This window comes from Polyodon spathula, chromosome 5 (genome assembly GCF_017654505.1).
Source record: "Polyodon spathula isolate WHYD16114869_AA chromosome 5, ASM1765450v1, whole genome shotgun sequence".
Taxonomy (NCBI): Eukaryota; Metazoa; Chordata; class Actinopteri; order Acipenseriformes; family Polyodontidae; genus Polyodon; species Polyodon spathula.
The window spans coordinates 73,213,556-73,240,692 of NC_054538.1; the positions used below are offsets into that span (position 1 = coordinate 73,213,556).

General features: G+C 38.0%; 2 protein-coding genes across 3 annotated transcripts in view; one reads left to right on the forward strand and one right to left on the reverse strand.

The window, feature by feature from the left end:
* The window catches only part of crybg1a (crystallin beta-gamma domain containing 1a), a 68,701-nt gene extending 55,292 nt beyond the window's left edge, over positions 1 to 13,409 (forward strand). For both annotated transcript variants that reach the window (XM_041251268.1, XM_041251269.1), the window contains exons 9-22: positions 1,004 to 1,130; positions 1,612 to 1,647; positions 2,147 to 2,301; positions 2,595 to 2,721; positions 3,529 to 3,674; positions 4,446 to 4,572; positions 6,124 to 6,156; positions 6,267 to 6,379; positions 6,508 to 6,640; positions 7,361 to 7,500; positions 7,906 to 8,029; positions 8,531 to 8,689; positions 9,651 to 9,813; positions 11,638 to 13,409. In XM_041251268.1, coding sequence (XP_041107202.1) covers positions 1,004 to 1,130; positions 1,612 to 1,647; positions 2,147 to 2,301; positions 2,595 to 2,721; positions 3,529 to 3,674; positions 4,446 to 4,572; positions 6,124 to 6,156; positions 6,267 to 6,379; positions 6,508 to 6,640; positions 7,361 to 7,500; positions 7,906 to 8,029; positions 8,531 to 8,689; positions 9,651 to 9,813; positions 11,638 to 11,726 — 1,672 coding nt within the window. In that variant the 3' untranslated portion in view covers positions 11,727 to 13,409. The remainder of the gene's footprint in view (positions 1 to 1,003; positions 1,131 to 1,611; positions 1,648 to 2,146; positions 2,302 to 2,594; positions 2,722 to 3,528; positions 3,675 to 4,445; positions 4,573 to 6,123; positions 6,157 to 6,266; positions 6,380 to 6,507; positions 6,641 to 7,360; positions 7,501 to 7,905; positions 8,030 to 8,530; positions 8,690 to 9,650; positions 9,814 to 11,637) is intronic.
* A 226-nt stretch (positions 13,410 to 13,635) lies between these two features.
* rtn4ip1 (reticulon 4 interacting protein 1) lies at positions 13,636 to 27,092 on the reverse strand. Its single transcript, XM_041251271.1, has 9 exons — positions 26,301 to 27,092; positions 25,645 to 25,796; positions 24,849 to 24,917; positions 24,203 to 24,327; positions 23,735 to 23,783; positions 22,943 to 23,079; positions 20,834 to 21,017; positions 17,820 to 17,912; positions 13,636 to 13,865 (listed from the first exon to the last, which is right to left on the reverse strand). The coding sequence occupies exons 1-9, from the start codon at positions 26,599 to 26,601 to the stop codon at positions 13,746 to 13,748; spliced, it is 1,230 nt and encodes a 409-aa protein (XP_041107205.1). The 5' UTR covers positions 26,602 to 27,092; the 3' UTR covers positions 13,636 to 13,745.
* Positions 27,093 to 27,137: the final 45 nt, after the last annotated feature.

Below are 27,137 nucleotides of genomic sequence, written 5' to 3' on the forward strand. Positions count from 1 at the left end.
GGCGTAGACTGTTTATAGTACGAATTAGTTGGTATTAATGAGAATTGACTGTATATTGCTATTCAAAGAAATACTAGGGCACCTACAGTGTTCCTTTTGTAACTGCAAAAGAAAACGGTCTTCTCTCCTCTCTCTCTCTCTTTCTCTCTCTTTTTAAATGAGCCCATAATCAGAAAGTTGTAACTTTTTAGCTTTAGAATGACTGAAAATATTAAATATTCCACAACTACATAATTAACTATGTTGTTTAGTTAACCAGATGTCCTGGGCATTCGAGAGAAGTGTGATTTCTTTTAGGAATGCTTTAATGTCTCTTGCTAAATCCTACAAATGCTTTGCTTGTTTCTGCATGCTTAACACTTTTCTTTTACATTCACATCCTGTACTGGCAGTTGTGCCCTGGGTGTGGTGCAATTATGTGTGCTTTTTTAAAAAAACAAAAAAAGCAATTACTGTGTGCCAAAAAGGGAAATTAAAGAAATGGAAATGTACAGAGGCCTGTGGATGGAGGAGGGTTTGAAATTCCTAAATGAATATTCTACCACTGTATTTGTTTAATGACATGTAGCACAGAGGTCTGCTCACCCAGACAGGGCACCTCCTTTAGTATGTAGAGGTTGCCTCTGGCTCCTCCATTGTTATTTGTTCTTACTTGTTTTCTGTACACAAATATATGGCAATATGCTTCATTCATTTATTGCTCTTTTGTTCAATAAAACAATTTAATAAAGAATTAAGAGATTGGCGGAGCTATGGAATTGATAACAAATTGTGAGCTATTTTTAAAAGTGTTTTCAAAATAACGGTTACTTTTTAATGTAACATTTCTAAACTGTTGTAAGAAACCAGCAACACTGTAGAAGTTTTCTTTTTTTAATCTGTCAAAAAATAGAATAAAAAAGAATCTTCTTTAAATGAAAGCTTTGTGAATATTTTGCGTAGCGTATAACATTTCAGAATCACTGTAAATAGACACTATGCGCTGTTCTTTTTTTCTTATTAGCTGGCTTGTCTTTGAAGAACCTGGTTACTGTGGATGTTCCAGTATCTTAGAGCCAGGAGAATACCCCTACCCAGAGTCCTGGGGCTTTCAGCACCCTATAGTCGGATCACTTAGGCCCCTGAAAATGGTAATTATCGATGCATTTAAGAAACATTCAAATATAATACTCAACTTTCTGAATTTCTCACTTGTTTATGGGTACTTGTAAGAGACTTGTTTGGAAGCTGAGCAATACTGTTTTCTTCTTTAGAATAGGTTACTATTTACAAATACAGTGCGTCAGCTTTGCAGCAGTTTAACATCTAGAGAATCTCCATTAAGTAACTGCATAAGGTGCTACCCTCATCATCACTGGGTAAAACTTTTAGTTAGAGAACACATTCTCTTGACTTTGGTCAGCACCTACAGTATTGCAGCCGCCAAGATTTCTTTCTTCAGATACACCAAAGCTACATACAGATTTGCAGCTTTGTGTTCTCGTCTTGCGATTAGCAATTTATATGTGTGACAGTTAATCAGGTTGGTGCAGGGCTTTGTTATTCACGACTAGAGCACTTAAGATATGCCTAACAATTGATTTTTAACTTGAAATCCTTGTGTTTTCCCAGGGTGGACTGAAGGTGGAGCACCCAAATGAGCCCAAGGTAAGAGTTACAGTTAGAAAAAAAAGAGATGATGTTAAACAGGTGTTCTTTTATGACAATGTGTTAAATGAAGCCTGCATCAATTGAGCCCTGAATGAAATACGTTATACGTTAAAGTTATTGTTGCTTTAATCCGGTTTTCCGTCTGGTCAAGTTAATAGTCAGGCCGTCAGGCATCACTTGCCAGGTTATTAAGAAAGCAAGCCTCAATCATATGCAGGATTGTATTGCAGTTCAGTATTTGGGAAGATTTTTTACAATAATGCAGGAGATTGCTGATTATTCAACCATTTTCACACTGATTTCTTGGCCCTGCAGTATTAAAGAATTTATAATTGTTTTTCTTTTATTTGTACTTTCATTTTTTATTTTACCCCAGAGTTGATTAGTTCTGAAGAGGGTGTAACCTCTTGCTGCTGTGTGTTATTTTCCTTAGTGTTTTTGCTTCATCTTGCCTTGTGAATAATGACCCTTCAACTTTTTTTTTTTTCTGTTTCAGGCAATTGTTTATGAAAAGCCATTTTTTGAAGGGAAGCATTTGGAGATTGAAAGTGATGCTTTTAGCTTCAGTGAAGGTGATGACAGTGAAGATTGTGTCACCTGTTGGGTAAAGAAATTGGGATCTGTTGGCTCAATTAAAGTCCTACGAGGCATGTGAGTATTGTAATATTTACCTTGACATATTTCATATCATAGTCATGAAGGTACAAGAATAGATTTACTATAAAATAAATGGAGTGGGTTTCCACATGACATCATTTTATATATGTATCTTATTTTAGGTTGCACATTTTTAAGCAAAATTACGAGTATTTGTGTGTAAAGATCCCCACCCCCAAAAAAATATTTGTTTACATACATGTAGTGTTCTGTAAAAAAAAAAAAAAGTACTTGCAAATAATAGCTATTTATTCGATACAAACAAAATATATCTCCATTTTGTGTAGCTGGGTAGGATACGAGAAGCCAGGCTTCGAAGGGCATCAGTATTTGATGGAGGAAGGAGAGTATGAACATTGGAAAGACTGGGGTGGTTACTGTGAGCAGCTCCAGTCTTTACGACCCATAATCTCGGTGAGTCAATATAAAATTACCAAAAGAAAAATCGATTCATCATTTTGCATCCAAGCTTAATGCAGAGAATTGTGAGCTAGAGCCTGACAGAGAGCATGTATTCAACTGAAGTAAAGCCAGCACAGTAGAACCTATCACATCTGATTTAATTGGTCCCAGGGTCCATTGGGTATGTGAAAATCTCGTATGTCAGAGGGAGTCGTTATACTGCATTGCAGTTACTTTATTAACATCGGGGCATTATATATTAACAACATCAGGTATACCAACGCACCGTAATGCTCCTGTACTATACAAAGAAAATCAGTTCAATTTTTGCAAAACAAAGCACTGTAATGCAGTATCTGACAATTTTCAAAGCATTCCTACAACAGTTCCTTCCTTTCTAATCTGCCAGGTCATTTTGCACCTTGCTTGTTCACCAGAAACAGAAACAGCAAGCAGACAGCGCAAGCACAAGCTGGCTTATTATATTAATCCCAGGCTTTCTGGTTTCCTTTTATTTAACAGAGTTAAACTGGACAGCTAAGGAAGTGACAGAATGCAAAAAGTGAAACGCACCTTCTCTACAATTGAATCCATTCTGTCCTGCTAAGGGCTGAATTTACTGTTTTACACCCATGATAAAATGTGTATTGATCAGTTTCCATCAGCACTGTTCACTTGGTAGCAGGAGCAAGTGTGAATGATATGTAGAGGTCCATTGGTTAATAGAGGGGATCCTGTCTTGCAGAATCGCATATTTAAATATGTTCCTTTGTTAGATTAATTTTCTGATAGCAGTTTAATTTATTTGTCTTTTTTCAGGATTTTTTGGCTCCACACATGAAGATGTACAGTGAGAAGGATTTTAATGAAAAGGGTCACACCATTGATGTACTGGGGCTAGTTCCAATCATGGAAGACACAGGCTTTGGTGAAAGTACTCAGTCTGCTGATGTAATTAGTGGGGTGTAAGTATTATTTTTTTTTGTTTCAGCTAGTTTAGTAAATTAACCAAGGAACTATCCGTTATAAATTAGTTAATATGGGACTTATGTGCTGGTAAGAGTGGGAATATCTTTCGGAGGTAATAAAGACACTATTTCCTCTGTGTAGTTGTTTTGTACGTTAGAGTGTACAAAGGGGTAGATGCAATCAAAAGGTTGTTAGCTATTCAGTGAAATGCATGCCAATACTAACGTGGTTTCATATAATAAACATTCAAATTATTCTGAGCAGATGTTCTGGTGACTGTTCTCCGAATAGTAGGCAGGTTTTTTCACTTAGACTCCCAGTATCCTCGCACTGTTCTACAAAGCAGTGAAGGCGGTGGTCAACTATTTGAAAATATTGAATACGGTTGGTCTTTCCGAGAGCAGTTAGCATTTCAGTTCAGTAATGGCTTTTACTTTGTGTTTCAACAGTTACATTCCACGGCAATGAGTTTGATGTGAATTTGTTTTGGTGTGCTTGTAACCAAGCAACAGTTGGAATGTAAAAGCACATGCTGTTTTAAAAGTGACCCTGGTTTAAATATGTCGGAGGCGGGGTAGGGACTGTACCTTACTTTGTATTAGTCTGTAATAATGGACTTTATTTTAAAGTGGTATTCTTTTTAATAGTGCTTATAGCTCATTTTGTATTTAAAGGGTAATGCATGATAATAACATACTCCTTTGAGAATTGTAGCCTGATACATGTAGCTGTACTATTTCTGGCCTCTGTCTATCTTGTTTTAATAGATGGGTTGCTTTTGAGGATCCTGTTTTTTGTGGACAACAGTATATCCTGGAAAAAGGATTGTACAGTAGCTTTGAGGACTGGGGAGCCCAAAACTTCAAGATCTCGTCAGTTCAGCCCATATATCTGGTAATTCACTGAACATCTGTCTAATGTGTGCCTTAGGAAGTCCTTTCAAACATTTGAGGGTTATTTGCCTGGGGCCAGGGTGCAACAGGTCCTATGATAAGTTACCAACTGAACTCTGTTGTAGGCCTACAAACCCATAGCACCAGAGACAAAAAGAATACCATGTAGCTTACCCCATGTAATCTCATTTTCATGTAAAAGTCAGTGCAGAGAGAAAGCATGTGGGAAAGCAGAGTGCAGAGAGAAAGCATTTGTGAAAGCAGAGTGCACAGAGAAAGCATTTGTCATGTGCAAAAAGCTGTTCCAATTGCATTGTTTTCTGTGTTATTCTAAAATGTGCAATTGTTTGCCATCCCATTTGCTGTGGTTCAAGAAAAACTGTTATTTTACAGAAGAATGATATTTGATTTTATGTTAAGCACATTACACAGGCATCGCACTATTGTGTGCAATGGAGTGCAATTTAATTATAGAACAGTGTAGAAAATTTGAAATCCAGGTATTTTAGATTAACTTATAAATTACATTCTTGTTTAAGTTTGAATTAGTTTTTTTTTCTGTTTTAAATGCTTTATCTAAAAGATATTAGTATCACAGATCCTTCATATTCACCTTTCCTGTTTCTTGACGTTTAAATACTGTGAATGAAGTTATATAATTAAGTGGAAATGATTTCTACCCCTCCCCCAACAAACATTATCCGTATTATAGAAATCACAAAAGATGTGAAAAGGCAAATGCAGTTTTTCACTTACCTCATTTTAGAAAATCTTAAACGAAGTATAGATTTCAACAAGAATAAAAAGGAGTTATTTTATAAATGTAGTTCATGGTTTCTTCTGCTCCATGCCAACATTAAATAAACTGTCCTTTTTATAGTGGGTGTGTCCCAAGGTTGTCTGGAATCAATTTCCCATTAATTTTGAGAACAATAAGTAAAAATGACATGTGTTGACTTCTCAAATACAGATACTGTTCCTTTGTTAACAGACCTGATTTGTTGTTGCTGTGACAACATCTGCTACCCAAACTCCTACTGAGTCCTCTTTCAAAGTGTGTCAGAGCTACTGACCATAACTTGAATAATGGAGAGCTTTTATATGTAACAGAATCCAAGTCAAGGATTGAATTTATGTAACGTTCTAATGGGTCAAAGGTTTCCATTTTACATACACACACACGCAATCTCTGTTTTAGTCACACAATTAAATACCTTTTTTTTTTTTACTCAAATTATTATTCATCTTCTGTAACACATGAATTCTCAGCCGCAGCACAACAATCTCTAATGATTTCAGATTTGATCAGTTGATCAGTTGCCTTCTGGATATTTAAGTTTAAATAAGGTGCAAATTAAATTTACATTGCATAGCGATAGTAAGATAAATAATGCTGATTTGTATTTGGCCTTAAATAATAATGTTTTGTTTATTTTACCATCTGAGTGCAGTGAAAGATGTTGTAGGGTCTCTTGTGGTTGTGTGAGTCAACAACAGAAATTTGTTTTTTTGCGATCTCTGTTCATTTTCTTTTTTCTTTCAATTTGTTTAGGAGAACATAAATGGACCGAAGACGAAATTTAAGGTAAGAGCACATTTCTGTTGTAATAAATAGCACTTTTTTCATAGCATTGGAAACCTTCTGGCAGCAGACTGGAGACTTTTAATAAGTGTTTAACATTCTTGTTGCTGAAGGTTCAGTTGTTCTCGGAGCCTGACTTCCAAGGCAGCAGTCGGGCGCTGGAAGAAAGTGCGTCAGTGCTTCCTGAAGGTGTCTCTGTGAAGTCCTGCAAGGTTTTGACTGGCAGGTAAGCATCACAAATGACAGTGTTCACTGAAATGAAGCATGCATGCTCAGCACATAGAACTGACTTGTCATTTTAAAAGATTTGTTTGTAATAGTGTTGTGTGAACATGTGCTGATTGTTTTCACCAGCTGGGTGGTATACGAAGAGGAGATGTTCGGGGGGAAACAATATTTGGTGGAAGAAGGAAACTACCCTGACTTGAATGCAATTGGCTGTCCGAGTCTGAACACATGCATTAAATCTGTGCAGATTCTAGGTTTTGTAAGTAAACATAACATCTTTACATATATAGGTGTGTGTTAAAATTCTTTTAAAAAATATATACATTTTTATCAATATATTTTTTTTTTACATTATTAAATGTACAATAGATTTTGATTGCTGTGCAGTCATTACTACTGTTGCAGAAGTAGTCATAGAATGCCTGTATATGCTTGTCATGTAGATTTATTAGCGCACTTGCTGGCACATGGATCCACTGTAACGAGAGCAATGTAGAGTCTGACTCGTTAATAATAAATATGATTGTTTATTTGGGTTTTGCAAGCTACAAAGGCACATACTGTCAGTGTTGTGATATTTTAAAGCTGACCAATCACAGCGTATTCAATCATTTTTGCTCTTCCAATGTGCCCTACAGCTAACCAGACTGCTTATGTCACTATTAGTCTGGTTGCTTTACATTGTAATGTAGTGTTGCTTGTGGAGAGTTGTTGAAATGGTCCATGGTTGCAAATATTAACACATATGATCCATTGCTGAAGACTTAAAATAATAGAGATTCAAGCCCTGGGGTGGGACCTTCAAAACAACCCCTAACCCAGGACCCAGGACTCGCTTTGTGTGTTACAGGTTTCTGACTATCTTGAAAAGCAGTACATGAATAACTAAATAACTAAGCATAAATCACTTAAACTAAAATAGTCTGTGAATTACAAAGCAGCTGTTTTATATGTGGTTTTTCTTTCTTTCGTTTGGCAGGAATTTTCAGAGCCACACATTATGCTTTTTGCAAAGGAAAACTTCAGAGGCAAGAAAATTGTTCTGAAAGCCGAGGCAGTCAACCTGCAGTTAATGGGATTCGATGCCCACGTCTTCTCTGTACAAGTGGGTGGAGGAATGTAAGGGCAATTATGTATTCACTTGAGGCGTTTCCAGTCATTTCCATTTCAAAGTGTTTAGAAGCCACACCTAATCTGAATGCAAAGATACAAATGCTGGTAGAGGAAGTTATTTTTACAGTAGAGACACATTCGTAAATAATTGCGTAAAATGTTTACTTTCCAACTCCATCTAAAATGTACTTTTGTTTTATGCCTGTTCCTCTGAGCTGTGGTGTACTTTACCATCCAAAACATCAGCATTTTGTGTGTAATATATATATATATGTATGTATAATATCTTTTCAGCTAAAATAAAAGTTTTGTTTGAAGGTTGTAGGATTTATTCTGAGCTTGAGTTAGTGCCTCTCACAAGTCATGAGAGTTTTTGCTATGTAAAAAGTAATAATAATAATGTCTCAACAGGTGGGTTGTTTATGAACAAAGTAACTATAGAGGAGAGCAGATGTTACTGGCACCAAGTGAAATACCATCCTGGCACAGATACAGTGGGTGGCATAAGATAGGCTCCTTACGGCCTGTGTATCAGGTAAGGACAGCTGCTGCTGTTTTATTTTAGTATTTCTCTAAAATAAACTGTTATAATACAGAAAATAGATATGATTGTCTACTTTGTGAAGTGTCACCTATTCAGTTCAAAGCTTCAAAACACAATCATTGTATTGATCTACATACTGCTATGTGGAACAAGCACTCGGGGGTCCCGTAGCTTCTACGAAGAGAGCGGAGTTAAAGCATTGTCAGACTGGCATACTGGGTTATAAGAACTTCTACTACCTTGCATCTGAATATGGGGGATATATAACAAGGTTCCTGTCTTTCCAACTGAGAGTGTCTTGCTGGAAACATAAAATAGCATTAGAAATGTATATAGGTACGGTAATAATTTTAATGAAAAAAATAATCAAAAGATGATTTATTTTCCTTTTTATTTAAAATTCGGTACAACACTGGTCTACTATTTCAGAAATAGATCTAAAACGTTTTTCCAATTATTATTATTTTTTTTTTTTTATTTTTTTTTTTACAGAAACGAGTATTCTTTAGGCTTCGCAACAGGGCAACAGGCACCCTAATGTCAGTGACTGGCAGCTTGGAGGATATTAAATTGGCAAGAATCCAGGCTGTGGAGGATACTGGAGCCGAGGACCAGATCTGGTTTTTCCAAGAAGGATTAATCAGATGCAGAGTATTTATTACTTATTATTTGTTACTTTTATTTTTACTTTGAAATTTACAGTTTGCCTTGTTGTTCCACATGGATTCTTTTAACTGGCCTTTTAGTGAAGAAGCTTGTTTGGGTGACGCTTACTGTTGTGTCACAATACTTCAGTAAAAGACTGTGCCTTTCCCAGTAACAGTTAATGATGGTCATGTCACTTATAATTGACCGCTGCTTGTGCGTAAACTGTCTTTTGGCAATCCTTCGTCACAGAAAAGGAAAAAGCAGCACATTAAGAGTGGAGTACAGCTCCATTGTAATTTCCGAGGGAAAGTTCCAGTATATGTACTGTGTGTGTGTGTTTTTATATGTTTACTGTATTACTATTTTGTATTTATTTTATTTTACCACTTACATAATGTCACATAACCACCCTGATCAATTAACCACCTCGCTAAATAAATAAATATCAACCCTTTGCGGTCCATTTATTCAGCGCTTGTTAGGCACGTCAAGTTCAATTTATTTTCACAGGCACTGTTTAAAATGTTCTTTTTCCAGAGTAAAACAGATTTAAAAGTAGGCTACGAGAGTCATGGCATTGGCAGCAGTCAATGGCATTGGCATTGGCAGTGTTCTAGCAGTCAGCCTTTTGATGCGTTCCCCTTTAAGAGAGGCGGGCTGTGTGCGTGTGTCAATCAGCTGCGTGTTTTTTCACATATCCACCTATACCCCAGTACATGGGGTCGGATATACGATGTTGTACTGTATAGCTTAATTAGTTTGTTCTTCATATCACAATGAATAGATTGAAATATAGGAGAAATGCCATTTTAAAACCAAACTAATTACATGCACTACTAGTTCTGTATTTTTTTTTGCAGAACATACAAATACAGTACTTCTACATTATTGAAGCTGTTTGGATTTACGTAATATTTGTTCTTGTAGTAATAGAGTGATCTCTGTTGTTTGTTTTTCCCCACAGGCGGTTGAAGATAGTTGTTTAGAAACTACAGGAACCATTGTAATAGCTGGTAGTCGACTAGGCCTGTCAGCAGAGCCAGGAAGCGAGAATCATTTCTGGAGCATCAGTCCTGATGGTTTAATAAAATGTAGGTTGCGACCAGAATGTGTTTTGGAAGTAAAAGGTAAGTTACATGTGTGATCATACTCTACCTTGGAACGTTAATATATATGTTACTGGCAAAGCCCAAAATGGGGGAACAATATTATTCTCAAAATCAGAACAGAAATTTACATGAGAAACCCCATCGACACTTGCCTATAAAAAGGACAGTATTATTAATAACAACGAATAATAATAAGGAGTTGTACTGAGCTGTCCAATCAGAGAGATGGATGCAGTTACTGGGTGGAACATGAATGATTAGCTGATTCACCTTTGACCGTGTTTGACAAGCTATTTAATAGGAGTTGGAGAGCGGACTCGGGAGTGACTGAGAGTGTAAGTTAAGTGCGTAATACAGATACACATTTTAATAATGTGTTTAAAATAAATTACTCGAGGCTCCCGAGTGGCGCACCCGATAAAGGCGCTAAGCCTGGAATACAGGAAGCGCCCTATAGCCTGGATTGTCGCTGGTTCAGGTCCAGTTCATGTCCACGCTATTCCGATGCCTCCCAGTGGGCGGTGCACAATTGGCCGAGCCCCGCAAGGGGCAGGGCTTAGGTCGGCCAGGTTGTCCTCGGCTCACCGTGCAAGTGACCCCTGTGGTTTGGCTGGATGCCTGTGGGCTTGCCTGTAAGCTGCCCGGGAGCTACGTTGTCCTTCAACACTAGCTCTGAGGTGGCTGCATGGTGAGTCTGCAGTGTGTCAAGAAGCTGACAGCACACGTTTCGGAGGACAGCGTGTGTTCGTCTGCGCCCCTCCCGAGCTCAGGGGTGGTAGTGGTGAGCTGAGCCTAAAAATAATTGGACATTCTAAATTGGGAGAAAAATAATAAAAATAATTGGCAATGACTAAATTAAAAAATATGTATGTATATTATTCGTATATCTCATTAAATGTTTTAGTCATGTTGACAATGAAAATACATTTTTTAATATATGCCTATTTTCTGAAACTGGGCTTCCTGATTAGTTTTCATGAATGAGGTGAGTGAGTGATTGAGTTAGTGAATGATGTTACTCAGGTAGGCGAGTCAATCGTAGCTCTGTCTCTGTTCCTTGAAAACAGAAAAGCATTTCAGACTTTGACCGGTCGTTGCTGGGCACTCCTAGATCTGCCCGGGAATAAAATATCTTTTGTGATTCATTTCGGACTTGGCCTGGGCAACACCCATTTGGCAGTGTCTCTCTTACAGTTCAAAAAGGCACTGTGACTATGTGAACAAACAGGGTCAGACTTTCAAGTTACAAACAAAGAGGTCATCGGCACCACACCCCAATCTCAAAACACCTGAGGCAAAACCAATGCTGGAAAGAGGATCCGCTGGAATTTACTGTCAGCCCACTTCTGATGATGGCTAGAGTTGCTAGCCACTTTCCAGGAGACTTAACTGTGTGTACAATAACCAAATAGAACCCGATTTAACTGTATGCAGAGTAAAGAAATCACTGGAGTGAACTTTCAGTAAATGAGGTTTACCAGCAACACTGTGAACAGCACCCTCTTGTGGTTTATTGCAGCAATACAGTATGTAAATAACACAAGGCCACTGAAAAAAAAAGGCTAATCTGGTTTGTGTGGAGTCTTTGTGCTAGCTTGTATATTTTATGGAAGACGTGAGTCTGTGTGCGTACAGGTGTCTGCAGATGTTGAGTATTTTACAGCATTGTGTAATTTAGTGGCGCTTTTATTTTTTTAAAACAAATGGCAGTACAGCAGCCACATTAACTGCCACTAGTGGAAGACCAAGCTGCTGTTTCTTACAGCTTTCTAAGCTATACAATCACATTTCTGAATAAAATGCAACTAATGTATTGTTATTAATATTATTATTATTTTACAGGAGGTCAACAATATGACAAAAACCAAGTGATCCTAAATACGTTTGATGAAAACAAACAAAACCAGAGATGGGATATGGAAATCTTATAAACCTGCTTTTACACGCAAACAGAAAAAGCCATGGTGTGCCTTGTAAGTGCAAGCATAGAGGGGGATGTCTTTCAGCAAACCAGAAATAAAGAATTCCATTTTGAGAAAACCTTTTTATATAAAAAAATATATATTTTGCTACTGTTTTACTTCATTTATGTATTCTTTAGTTCCATATGTAACCAACTAGAAAACGTGTTTCTTTTAAAAGCTCTCCAATGCAGCAGCACTTTGTTGTATAGCAGTATGTTTTGTATTTACCTGTCTTTGACTGTAAGTTGTTTTTTGTACATTTTAATAAACCTATATAAAGGGTTTGTACCCTTTCAATTTTTTTTTTAACTTTCTAATTATTTGTATTCGGCCACTCTTTTTTAAAGGCTTTTTATTGTTAATTGTAGGGAAGGGCTGGTCCTAATGAGCTGTTTACCAGTGCTGAAGCCCGGTCCTGTTAAGAGTGCATTATCACTGCTGTCATTCACAGCTGCTGTATTTATTGTTTCTGAAACTCCCACAAGTTCTATAGAACACTCGCAGCTGCGCAGGGGTATGGCCTCCATAAGAAAACACTTGATGTTACTCAGCAGCATTAAAGGCTTCTGGAAAATGCGTAAATCCCATGCCACATTTGTTTTATAATAATGCTTAGCACAAACAACTCAACCAAATTACATGTCAGACTAATTGTTTGTTTTATTATAAAACAAATGTATCTCGTTGGGAGTTGTATATTGTTTTTAACTACACTTAATTCTCATAACTACAGCCATGTCATTTTTATTTTGGCCTACAGATATTACGAAGACGACACTAAAACAAATTAAACAAGTGGCATTCACCCCTTTGTTTTTGTGCTTGAGTTGCACGACTCAAGTCTATTTTTGTGGATGCATGGGTGAGCATTTTATTCCATTTAAAAGCAACAAAAAAAAAGTTAAAGCTGTACTTTAATTTTTAACATGAATAAGTAATGAAGTAAAAAGTTGAAACTCATACTAAAGCACTACGTGTACAGTAATAAAATAAAACACATGGGTCTATTTAAACTGTATAATTACAGATCTGGTGATTTGTAGATACAGGACTTTAGTTACAAGTTGAGGAAAATGATAAGAAAACTGAGGCCAATTGTGCATACCATTTATATACTAGGTGACAGTTTAAATGATGGATCAGAGCAGATTTGTGTTGAAATGTGCTTCTAAATTCTGAGAGCAGTGTAAACTTGTAAAACCAGGTCCTGTTCTGCCAGACGCTGTCTGTGACAGTATAGCATGTTCAGTGAGGCAGAACTTTGGGTCAGCCCATTCAAACTAACTAACATAGGCATGACTCGACTAGCAGTCTTCTTGTACAAAGGTAAAAATAGACAATATCTTTCTTGCTTGACTGTATAGTGCTTTCTTTATTCCAACTTTTGGTTCAGACATCTAATTAGCTCATTGCACACTTGAGACTGAGTTCAGATGTCTCAAGTGCTCCTGTTCTGTATTGTCTTTTATAACCTCTAGAAATCTAGGATTACTGCAAGGTCAATTTGTTGTTTTTTGTGGGTTTTTTTTTTTAAATGTAAAAATGATACTGGAAATAAATAATAATGTATTTTTACCATACATTGTTTATTCTGATGTAGAGTGGATTGTGATTCCTGCTACTTTCATGAATTAAATAATGTCAAATAAGTTTACTGGTTTTAATTTACACTTCTTTACAAGTACTAGAAAAAAGGCATCAGGAAAACTTGGTAAACACATTTGTTTTTTAAAAATACGTGGAATTTCTATTCTTTTTCTTTACAGACACGTGTCGCATAGTCTCTAAAAACAACCCAGCATCTTTTCAAGAAACCATTCTACTTTAAAACACAGGTGTATTATTTATCATGGCACACTTGAGATAGAAACTGACACAGTGATTTAAATATATTTAATATTTTAGATTTCAGAAATATAATAAGAACGTAGAAGTGCTGGCTCTGCAAAGAAAATGAATTAAGATGTGTGGAGGAAAGCAGTCAGGTCACTGCAGATCCCCACTGATGTTTATCACAGTCTTCCCACGGGCGTGGCCTCTTCCCAGCTTCTGAAAGGCCTGGGGAACTTCTGAAAAGGAGAACACCTGCTCTACAACAGGACGGATCTGAAAAGAAGGCAATTAACTCATTTAAAAAATGATAACATATCATTTTATACTTTCATTTGCTTCATTGTCCTTTTTTACTTGCTTTTCACACTGTGCTTTTGAGGGTGTTTTTCTTTATTTATAATACCAACACTGTAGAAGAGGGTTGTGTCTGTTGGCCAGGCACAGCCCTCTTGTAAGCTTCTTAATTTGATTATATCATTACAAAGCCTGAATTTCTGTTTGTGTACAAAAGAGAAAAAAAAAAAAACAGTTGCAGACAAAAGGATTGGTGCCCTACACTTAATATAAGAGAATTCAAGACAACACGTTAAATACAAGGCTTTAATGAACATTAGCAACCAAGTAATCAGACAAAAACCGGAATACATAATTTCTGGTAGTTTAACAAACAATCTAATAAAAAAAAAGATAAAGAAGCACTTCCGCAAATTGAAATGTGTGTTTAAAGAATTGGCAGCAAACCTTTAGTTAGTTACAATTGTAATTGTATAATTAATTGTAGTTGAAACATGGCACGCCTGCGTAATTGTAGCATTTGTGTGACCTTTTGTTTTTATTATGGCTTCATTGGGAATCTGGGCCCATTCTGTCTTGCATAGTTCCTTCAGCTCAGACAGACTGGATCCACAGTGCTTGGCTGCAGCTTTTTTCAGATCAGGCCAAAGCATTTCTATTGGATTGAGATGTGGCGCTTATGAAGGCCATTCCAGAACTAAAGCAAATCCACACCGCTTTCTGCAATTCAGACAAGCAGTTGAATTTATTTATATATATATATATATATATATATATATATATATTTTTTTTTTTTTTAAAGATAGTCCTACCAATGTTACGTACGTCAGTCAATACCTCTCAAAACTGCACTCCTAATGAGCCTGTTCCACCAACACAACCGACAACAAACTAAACAAAACATGAAGAGGCCGCAGAATTCTTGTGGCTGAACCTTTTATCTCTGCCACTGATCAACCACTTGTTTGATTAACGATGAAAAGGACGAGCCTATCATGACTGTGTGAGTCATTCAATTTTCACTATAATTAACTGACTAAGACAGAAATTCTTCCTGTTTGCAGACACGAGTGGATGAGTACCCAGCCCCTCATTAAACACTGCATAATGGTCAGAGATTAGCTAAATAAAAGAATTGCAGCAGAATTACAGCTGCACCATTTAACCGTGTCAAAAATGATGACTCATTCTGCATAAATGGATTACCAGGGTTGTGTGCAATTGAAGCAAAAAGGCTATGCTCAACCCCAAGGGTATAGTGAGATATAGTGGTGGTGTTCTAAATATTATTGCTCATGTAAAGCTGTGTAGACACGCGCACATGCACAGGCACACACACGCATGCACGCATCACTTAGTGTCTGAGTTGCTTGTACAGAAACAAAAATATAAAAAAAATATTGCCCATGTATAAAAGTTAACCAAAATATTGTATCAGACCAAAGAAAGAAGTTATGTTTCTGAAATCATTATTTTCAACCCTTACGTAAAACTTGTTTACCTCAACAATACAAGTTTTCGGACTAAAACTTTTTCTTGTAAATGTCTAAATTAGACATGGGTGTCCAACAGTTGATGACAATACTTGTAACAAAAAACAAGACTAAACATATACAAGAAGGGTAATGGGTGGGAAATAGCAGGTTCTTCTTGTTTAGAATAATTACTCATATTACTCAGCTACATATACATTTAAAGTAAATCCTAAACATCAAAACACACTTTCAGTGGTTATAAATCTGCCATTTATGTCAAGTACAAAGAACCCGTATTTTAGGGGATGAACAGTGACAAACACAAACAGCAGATTGAATCAGTAAAAAAGGTTGACACTGGGAATGGGTTCCTCCCATAAACATTCACAGAAATGAGAACCTGGCTTTTATATTCCTTTTTTGTTCACTGGATATGCCTCAATGTTTTGAATTGAAAAACATTGTGTTCTCTGTTTTTTTCTTCTTTTGTTACTATTTATGGGAAGGTAAGAAAGCTACTGTTAGTAAGCCCAGCTCTTTCCTCCGATTGAAAAGCCTGGGTCTCTGGCAGTAAATACTTAATGAGTAGGTCTTGTTTCAGACAGAATTGCTGAAGGGCAGCAAGCAGTGATACGACTGTGTGAAGTTGTGTCCCTGTGGGAATATTGGTAGTCCAGCGAAAACAGGTTAGGAATTACAGACCAGCAAGGATGAGTCATTGCATTGAGTTCAGCCCATTGCATATCTTGACAAACATACTGGCACCATTCAAACCCGTGTGTGAAACGGCATTTGCAATCTCCAGCTGCATTTTACAAGTACATGCTAGCCTCTTAATGTGCAGTGCAGCACAATAGATATTACTTCTAATAAAAGAGAGAAAAGAAGGTAGCATTTTTTTTTTTTTTAATTACTCTATTTTTTGACAAATGTATTTGTGTAGTAAATGAAACGACAGTGGGGGTGTATTTATTACATTAACTCACGGTTAAGGGAATAAAAAATATATACAAAAAAATAATTTAGACTTATGTAGACACCAGTATATGACAGTCTTATATTGAAGGGCGAACACATCATGTTACCAGGTATAGAGATTTAACGAATTAGCTTTAGAAATCTTAGCTACAAATGAGTATCACATTTAGACCCTGAAGATAACAGTGAAATAAAATGATCTTTTTATAACCTAGCACATTTATTTTAATTGAAAACACCCAAGATTCTTTCAAAACTGCACCACAGACTTACACAGTAAATGGAAATGCACTACAAGTAAGGTTTGTGTAATTATTTCATTAGCTATTGCCCCTATAGCATTGCTTTGTTGCTGTGATCAAATTAATTCAGCCCATTTGTGCAGCATGTAGCTTTAAGTGAAGTATTACAAAATCCCTGGATTTTAATCCTTACAGCTGCATTTCTTATGGAACAAAAACATGTCTCCTGTGCTATTTAAAAAAAATGTAAAGTGTTATTTGCATGTTCAGTTGCTAAGAAACCAGCAAATGACAGTCACAGATAATTTCTTAGACATGGGGCTGTATTCATAGCAAAAATGCCAGGGCAAACACCAACGACACTTGCCCCTGATTCTGTGGTGCATAAATGGAGCGAAGACATAAAAAAAGGCACTGTGCTGAAATGGTATTCTGAAGACATGTCTTGCACCGTGATAGAGTGCCTGCCTTATTGCCACGGGTCGGCTTACACTTCGGGGTGTGGCATCTTTAACAGATTTGCTGAAGTGATGCTGATGACAGCACAAAGGGGTCCCAAATAGACAACTGAGAACTGCGTTAAGACCTGCTGAAACCAGGGGTGCGTTCAATAGCACAGCGCTCTCTCCTTAGCAGTTACTGAACGGTGCGTTAGGAGTGAAGTTTTCACAATAACATCACTGTGTATTAAAACAGATGCTTTAAGCAAGTTTTGCAGTTTTTGTATCATTTAGTTTTATTTTATTTAATTACTACTACTGTACACTTGTTTTGGTTTAACATCTTGAGGGACAAGTCAGATTTGTCAAGTTATAAATAGTCCAGGTTTCCCTACTAAAGCAAACATTAAAAAAAAAAAAAAAAAAACTTTGGGTCAGTGTTTTCAGTGACACGGTATGCACATTATGTACTGGAAAGCTCTTCCGTTCAAGTTAACAGAAGATACATTTACAATACATAGGACTCCATACTGTACACATCCTTGTTAAACTGGCCATTACACAACATAACCAAAGTACTGCAAGCACTGGATTTTTCTTTTCATGTAAAAATGAAAGACGAGCACCCCCCACTGTCTTAATTAATGTATTGTATGTTGTTGATCAACAGTAAAACCTCTGGTTTCAGATGATCAATCCAAATGCAGTACTCTCTCTATTAGGGAACACAGGTGTGGTATAAAAGAACAAAGGTCTGTGTTGCCATGCAAAGTATCAACAGAGAGAAGATCAACATACCTTTCCTGCATCAACAAGTTCACTCACTTCATCCAGGGCTGGACCACTAGGAGCGAACAACGCCCAGCGATAATGCACTCCTTTACACAGATGCTGTAAACCAAGCAGAAGACCCAATCAGCAGATATAGTCTACACTTACAAGTGCTCTACTCGACAAGAACGAAATTGATGTTAGGAACAAGTATGCGATGCTGGGAACTGTTCTCTCGATTGCCCCCTCCCCTCCCCTCCCCTCATCCCCCCCAAAAAGAACATTTCACAACAGGCAGCATCTTAACTGTTTAGTTATGATCCCTGTGTTTCAGCTACCAAAACTTCACCTGGTGAATTACTCCATTTATGTACAGTATTAAGCTCCGCTGAACATACTTTGATTACATTTCTGCCCTCTCGTCTTAAGTTTGAAATCGTAACTTGGGTTAATCTTATGACTCACAGCAAGGACTTATAACACATATTACCCCCACCCCACCCTTCCTCATCTGTTTTTATAGACTGAAGGCATCTCATCCTACTAGCCTGTCTTCTTATACAGTAGATCATAGTATTCAGTTTGTGGATTACCTCGTCACTTTAACTTCTCAAATGTGTTCCCTGCTAGTGAGCTAACAGTTGAATTCAGCAAGTAACTAATCAAACGGGGGGGGGGGGGGGGGGGGGGGGGTTTGTCAAAACTTCAGCAGGCTAAGCAGAACTACAAGCTGAACTGTTAGTGTCATAACACAGATGGATTTTACAAATAACTGAATGATTGAAACTGGAGGAAGATGTTTTACAGGATAATTAAATACAAACTAAAATGGTTCGCTGCCAAAATTCCAAAACTTTGTTTGGGGACCAACAAGATTTCCTATTGTCAAGACGGCCTTGATATTAAATCGTGGTATAACCACCCCTCCCCACCACATAACAGTGACGCGAAGAGGGTGAGCATTAAAGGGAGTTAATAAAATAGGAAGGAACGTGAAGAAAGCGGAAACAAAAATTATGAAAAGCACATTGAAAAGTTCAAACAAAGCAACTTCCTCCTCTGTTTAGCTCTGCTTTCTGCAGCTGGTGTTGACAGCGAGTTCCTTAGGATCATCTGTATTACTCAGCTCCTCCACCTGTGTCACTAGAACAGTAATATATAACCAGGCAACAGACACTAATAACAAACAGTTTTGACCCCTGGTTCAAATCCCAGCTCAGCCACTGACTCATTGTGTGACCCTAAGCAAGTCACTTAACCTCCTTGTGCTCTGTCTTTCAGGTGAGACGTTCATGTAAGTGACTTTGCAGCTGATGCATAGTTCACACAACCTAGTCTTGTACCTTGTAAAGCACTTTGTGATGGTGGTCCATTATGAAAGGCGCTATATAAAAATAAAGATTATTATTATTACTACTACATTTAACTCGATTGCTGGGGTTAGTTACTCCCTTTTTTTTTTTATGGAGGGGGGTGGGGTTGGGCTGAAACAAAGCACAGAGATTCAATGCCTATCCAAAAACAGATGTGAACATCTCACTTAACAAGCTATTTCACACGCTGCTCTCTCAAAACAATGCTTCCCACAGGGATTTTCAGAACATGGAGTTTGGTCTTTTCCTGTATCAAGTCACTTATGTTTCAAAAACAAAAAACTATCTTTACTTTGTCTGCTGCGAAGTAACCTATGGATATTTTTGGGATAAGACAAACTTAGATCACAATCAATTTAGTCAAATATGAAAGCATAATTTTAACAAGCAACAAAATACAGAAGAAAATTTAGCAAATTACAGTGTCTTTATATTTGAAGAATTCAGTAGTAGAGTTTAGAGACTGGTCATTAGTTTTATTTATTTATTTTAATTTGGAATCGCCAATTATTTCTTATTTACTCCCCAATCTGAAATGTCCAAATATTTTTATTTCAACCTGGCTCACCATTGCCACCCCCGCGCTGACTTGGGAGAGACAAAGACGGACACATGCGTCCTCTGAAATGTGTGCCGTCAGCCATCCGCTTCTTTTCACTCTGTGGGCATGCCATGCAGCCACCTCAGAGCTACAGATTCGGAGGACCACGCAGCTCTGGGTAGCTTACAGGCAGGTCCGCAGGCGCCCGGCCAGTACAGGGGTCGCTGGTGTGCGGTGAGTCGAGGACACCCTGGCCAACCTATTTTTTCCCCACTTGGGCGGCGCTCGGCCAATTGTGCGTCGCCCCCTGGGAACTCCCATCCACAGTTGGCAGTTGAATAGCTTGGACTCGAACTGGCTGGAACCAGACCCACATCCTGCACTCCAAGCGGAGTGCCTTTAACGGACGCGCCACTCGGGAGCCCCCCAGACTGGTCATTAGTAAGATGAAATTTAGATTGAGCATTAATTCATAGGTGGCATCAGTATCATAACATGTATCCAGTGAAGACACCTCACTCAGTGTGCTAAGCACTTTCATTTCATTAATTTACCAGCGTTTCTTTTGTTTGATCAACATGTTCATCCAGTGGTATTCTAATGAATAATACAGGTTTGAGAGACAATACACAATCTAGTAGATTATTACCAGAAACACAAAAACTACACTTATTATAGCAGTGATCCTCAAAGCTGCGCCTGTGGACAAATTGTGCCCACTAAGCCAGAAGACATAATCGGTAATATTACAATACTCATGTAGTCGTAACGAAAGTCATTGCAAATTATGCTGTTAATCTCGGTTTATAAAAAGTACTTCCATATCAAGAGAGACACATTATCATGCCCTCAATTTTATGAGAAATACATGGACCAGTGGCAAAAAAAACTTTGAAGGCCAAATTATAATAGTATTAGAGGACCTTCCTTTTTGTGAAGTACTACTGAACTGTACCCTTGACCATAGAGCATCCTCCAAAAAGAACAGGACCCCACACGGCAAAGGACGCTCAAAATATAAACTGTGTAGACCTATGCTGATAAAATCCTATGAGCACCAGGCTAATGTTGGGTGTTTATCTGGTGGGATTTTCATGACAGTTTTAATTAGACAAACAGTTAGTTACCTTTAGCGCTTTACTGCCAATGGTGACTCCTGACTGAAGCATTCCGTCGGCTATTCCCAGCCTATCAGTGTTGAGCACGAAGGGTGTCACAAGGGTGACATATTTGGCTCCAGACCATGGCTTCAGGCAGCTCAAGGCCCACTGCTCCGTGTCTCCTCCCACATTGTCTAAAATCAGATCAAACCTGGACTCAGAAAGAAAGAAAAAGTGTCATTCCAGTTCAGGCTTACACACTGGGGGTTACCTGAATGCTTAGTCAATAGATTATTATTTTTTTTTTTTTGGTTTTGTTGATAAGCCATTGAAACATGCTTTAATTGCATACGTCATCCCTGAAATGGAGAACAATTAGGTCAACGATCATGAAAATGGGCATTTTTCCACTTCCAGGCCCTTTTTCACAACGTAGGGTCAGGAGTTAGAGCTCTTCTTTTGCACGCACGCAACGCTTGCCCTTTTCTCAAATCACACATGGTGTATGTATTATTAGCTTCAAACAGAGGAAACACAGCATTTGGTCCACGTGAACTAGAAAGACCAAAAAGAAGCATCAGATGTGGAAAGTGCACCTGAATTGCACCTTTTGCATCTGAATTACCAAGACACAGAACAGCTTTGTATACAGCAACTTGCTGCTATAGAAAACTACCAGTGTTTTTTTACATAAGACTTTAAAATCAATTTTCTTATTAGCACCTGTTCTTTGCTTGTATCTTGGAATATGTAGATATTGTAAAGACAATGCTAAAGTACCAAAAAGATTCTCATCATAATTAGAGGGGGCAATGTTAAACTTAATAAAGCAAACCACTGATCAGCCCTCCTTAGTCTCACTAGTCATTCACCAAGAAGACAGAGCAAGTGTTAGTTGGGGAAGATGGCATCTACAGCGTCATTTAAACATAGCTTTGGAAAGTCTTTGGGCTGGTGTTTGCGAGCCACGTTTTTAGACCGTCTTCTACTTCCTGGGTCCCTTTCCGTGATGGGAGAATGTATCTCCACCACTTCACTGGGTTCTTTCATATCAATAACCAATCAGCTGCCTCCCCTATTGAGTGACATGCTCTCAGCCACTAACTAACACTGCTGGGCTGAAAAGACCAAGGAGGTAAAGTAGGAACAGACTTCCTGGAAGACAAGGCAAGCAAACTGAGAGGTGAGTGCAGTGCCAGACGTCTATTTGAAAAATAAAACCAGCGTTAAACTGCACATTTGACACCTATGTAGCTTATGGAAGTGCAAAATGGGTACAATTCATGGAATAATTGTATTATCTGCAATTATATAAACTGTGCCACTTACATAAGTACAGGCGATCCTCGACTTACGATGCTTCGATTTACGACGCACGGCACTCTTTTTCATTATTACCCTGCTTCGACTTTATGACATCGATACAGCATTTATGACAAAGCGAGACCGTTATTAACACATGTTTTATATATGTAAAAATCAGAGCTAATAGTATCATGAAAAAGGTGATCCTCATGACTGACCTCCACCACTTGTACAGGTAATAATGTGTGATACTCTTCGCTTGTGGAAAAGAAGGTTCTGCCGTGGTCGCCCTTACTCAGTCTAGCGGTTTTGGGTTTTTTTTTTTTAGAATTGATTTGCCCTTAACAATGACTGATAAGAGCAATGCACTCAAATCGAAACCTAAGCTGTGAACTATGTCACATGATGAGGGGCTTAACTTCAGGCGATCGTATTTCCTGCTAGGAGTACCGCAAACACACACTGAACACGTAATTGGAAAGCCCCGAGTTTTAAACAAGCCAGGGAGGTGTCTGAGTAATATGTGCATAATCACCGGGCTGAGTGTAAAGATTTAAATAAATATTTGCATGAGTACAATATAACAGGTCATTTTTGCAAAACTATTATCTGGCTGAAGAGTCAGGAACGTAATCCCAATTTATAACATTGTTCCTATGGGAAAATGTGCTTCGACTTACAACGCGACTTTCAGGAACAAATTGTGTTGCAAGTGCAAGGACTACCTGTAATGGGGCATTTTCAATAAAGCTTAAGGAGGGGAAGTGGGGAATCGAGTGCCCTGCATGTATATCAGAAGTAGTATGAGATTAATATTGTATAGCTACATACGGTTTGAGAGCTCTCAGCTGTGTCTCCACACTTCCTGCTTGATAATCCACCACGCAGTCTGCTCCAAGCCCCTTCACTAGCTGCTCTGCATTCTGGGAGCAAGTAACTGTCACATGGGCACCCCAGGCTTTCATCAACTGCAAGGTAAAAACCAAAACATTTCAAGGTACCACTCTACTTGTGAGATGTCGTCCTCATTAAATGAATGAAGTGGTTCACGTGGTTTTAACATATTGGTTGCATATTAAATTAGATAGCGTGGACACAGGACCAACAAAATAGCTGATGTAATGATACACCAATGATAAGCTTTCTAAGCTTTGTCTTCCCATGTACAGTATCAGCTGTGCTCCCTGGCTGCCCTGTCCTACAGCTAACGTGATTGTCACTGCTCTTCAAGCTCTTCCTGCTGCCTAAATCGAAATACAGAACCTTCTAGCTTTTATTGGATTTGTAATCCAAATCGCTCATGATGGTATACAGTAGCAAACCAAAAAGAGTTGGAGTACTGTTTTTGGTTTGCTAGAGGAGTCAGACTTCTTTTTTTATAAGAAATTCATGATGATTGAGTGCTTGCTTGAATCTCAATTTAAACACATAATTACACAGACCAAGCTAAAGCTGTATTAGAGTCAGTGTATACTCAACTGTTATACTGTACTTCTATTGAGTTCCTTGTGGTATAAACAGACATTTCAATTTGGATGTTTAATATTGATGCTGCAGCCCACGACTTGAATTTACCAGGCACATGGTTTAACCTAAAAGAAACACAGTAATTTCAAGTGTTACCTGAATTGAGAATGTTCCAACTCCTCCTGAAGCACCGATAATTAAAATGCTATTTAAAGAAAGAAAAAAAAAAGAGATACTTTAATAAATCAAGCAGGCGGGTCAGATTTGATCCCATTTTGTTTCTTATTTCTTTTGTATTTAAAACCTTTCATTCCAGGATAGACACACCGAGCTGCCATATAAGCATGTAACGACTGTTTACCAAAATCTTTCTTAACCCTTGGTAGGACTAGTTTAGATGTAGCCACCAAGTTACCTTCAACAAACACAAACAAACAACACACCCTTTACCTAAACAATTGAGTTTGTAGTGCAACAAATATGTAAAAGGGCAGTTAAAAAGGTTAATCAGCCAACGCTCACAGAAGAAATGAATACGGACTGTTAGGATGGAACTGTGTCAGTCTCACTTGGAGACAAATATGTTTTATACTTCAGTTAATAAATAGACATAAAGAGCCGTACCGTTTCCCAGTGCAGTTGTCCTTATTCAGCCCCCCTGTATTCACCAGGGCAGACCATGCTGTTAAAGCAACATAGGGCAAGGCTGCAGCCTGTGTGTGGCTGAGGGACTTGGGTCTGTGTGACACCTGAAATACAAACATACCGTTTTGGACGGTACTGTATACAGAAGTATCTCTGTACACTACTAATACATGTCTTATATATGTAAAAATTAGAGCTATCAGTATCATGAAAAAGGTGAGCCTCGTGACTGACCTTCACCACCTGCACAGGTAATAATGTGTGATACTCTCACTTGCTTGTGGAAAAGAAGGTTCTTACTTTATCACAACTGTATAAGATTGTTTGATAAATGTTATGTTAAAATGTACAGTAAGTGCCAAACAGGAACATAGGGCGACATGCACAGGACCCTATATATACATCCCCTGCGAGGGCTAATACAACTTGTGTAGTGGATATGGTTAAATAGCGGACATCACCAGAGAAGATGCTGAATTTGCTGAGAATTTGCTTGAGGCAGCTGGTCTTAATACACAAAACAGTGAAGTTGCCAGTTAACTGTATGAAAAACCCAAATTACTATGCACATTTGTACACGAGTCAAACTACAATGCTTTTCAATGTAGTCCAAATAAAACTGTACCTCATTTCCACTTAATACAACAAACTCAGCTAAACTTCCTGGTTTCCAGGGAGGAATGGCAGCCCACACCTGTAAAACAAAAGAAACACCACAAACAGCTTGTTCTCTGAGTGTGCTGAGGGTTTGCTTTCCAATGAAGCGCAAAAATAAACTATCCTTTTTAGCATTTGTGAATGACACTTAAAACTCATTGGGGTATTGCGTCAGTTATTTGAATTAAAAATACTAAACAACTCAAATAAAATGACAAACGTGTTGATTAGAAGTCTTTTTGTTGCTTGTCATTTGATTGTATTTTCCTTTAGCATTTCTGAATTCAGCACTACTGGTGGTGTAATATTTGTGGAGGTTATTTTATAAAGCCATTCGGTCCTGGGTTTTGAAAGCAATCGTGCCTAATTCAGAGGTCGTTTTACAATGCAGACTGAGACCACCAACCTCACTCGTGAGCAGAATTCAAATGTAGCTTCAAGAGATGAAAGGCATGAGATGTAGTGACTGTGCCACTTCCAGGGGTGGTGTAACAATCACATAGCAAATGCGACCTAGTACATTTACCTGGCTTTATGGCAGAAAACCTTTACCATACCTTCAGCTGGACTTGAATTACACAATAAATAACAGATATAACATATGCAGCATTTCACTATTTTGATATGTGCTTACCATTACAAATAAGCTACTTCAAGGTTTTTCTTTGCGATCCTAGCTGATTTCCTTTTTTTTTTCTTTCAAGGTCAAGATTTTAAATAGAAATTAGCATCTCAGCTTCAGCTGAAAAAAGAAGAGACATTACCTCATCGCCAGGTTTGAAATACGACACATCCAGCCCGCATTCCATGATCACCCCTGAGACATCACGTCCAAGAATTAATGGAAATTCATTCCCAGCAGCATTGATATTCAAAGGATCACGTCTCATACGCAGTGTAGCTGCACCATAACCATCTGAAGGAACAATACAATAACCCAAGAGCTACCTTATACAACACAGTCTTCAAAAACCAGGATACCAGGGTAAATGAACTGTGTAGTAACACTAAAAGAAAAGGATTTGACAGAACTAGACGTCTTTCTCAACCTACTGCCCCTCTGGCAGGTCTCAAGCCTGCCCTGGTGGGAGAACCCTCTACAGGGTAAGGGTGCAGGTCTCCATAACTATCCAACCCTTGACCTTCTGCCAATTGCATGGTGGTCTGTAATGTGGACTAGTGTCCAGTTGTGACAAAGCACTGAGGAAAGCATTTAGCAGAGATTTTGGTCAACCTGAAAGTTTATTTTTATTTAAATTAACTAACTTTTCTATGATGCACTAGACTAGTTAAATATTTTCAAATGGAAAAGTAAAATAAAAAACATATATTTTAGCTGATGCTATTTCATCAATATATTTTTAAATTCTGGGTGAAGCAGGAACAAAATCACCTGGACAAAAACTTCGAGCTCACTTACTTCTCATGGAAATGTCGATGGGATTTAGGCTCGCCGAGTGGACTTTTACCATAACTTCATTTGGGTAGTTTATGATTGGAAACATGGCATTTGTAGAGTACCGCAGAACATCATTGTTGCCGTACTTATCAATAACCCAGGCTGGCATGACAGTCCACCTCTGTGCAGAGGCGCTGAACTTTCTTGAAGTGTTTTTGTGAAGCGCATTTCCACCTGTCCCTGTACTAATCCGTGTAGGATTGGGGTGATGAAAAAGCGCTACCCATCTGGCACAGGCTACTCTTTTAAACAGACACAACATGTTTGTTTAATACTGCTGTATATCAAGCAACTACGAATTACAAAGGCGTTCAATTGAATAACTTACTAGTATCCTAGTATTAAACTGCCGCTTTATTGCATATTTCTAACCAAAATTGAAAAACAGTAACGTAAAGCAAACTACAGCACAGAAATGATGCAGATTGTGTACCGATCTGATCTGTAGCGATACGGCTTATTAATGCAGTAAATTAACGACGACACAAATACATTTACTCACACCCGACCGGCGACACAAGACTAATTCCAAAATATATAAAACAAACGTATACTACAAACTAATATAATTGCAATACGCTCTTTTTTGTAATATTATTGCTATGCAAAGTTAACAACAACCTACACGTAACGAAGAACAGTTTTTATAAACTAGTGAAATACTGAACGACGTGGGGTTCCGATTAAACTATGCACTGTTTGCATGATTTTCCTTGTTATAATACCATGAAGACACAAGAAATACCCGCAAACAAAACATGCCTCTCTCTCCTCAGCCTGTTTCGGTGCCTGCATTGC

Coding starts and splice junctions, on each gene's coding strand:
- rtn4ip1 (XM_041251271.1), bottom strand. CDS start 26,601: ATGTTGTGTCTGTTTAAAAGAGTAGCCTGTGCCAGATGGGTAGCGCTT. Junction 21,018..22,942: donor CAGCTGAGAGCTCTCAAACC/GTATGTAGCTAT, acceptor TTCTGAGTCCAG/GTTTGATCTGATTTTAGACA. Junction 13,866..17,819: donor AACTTGTTGATGCAGGAAAG/GTATGTTGATCT, acceptor CCTTCTTTTCAG/ATCCGTCCTGTTGTAGAGCA.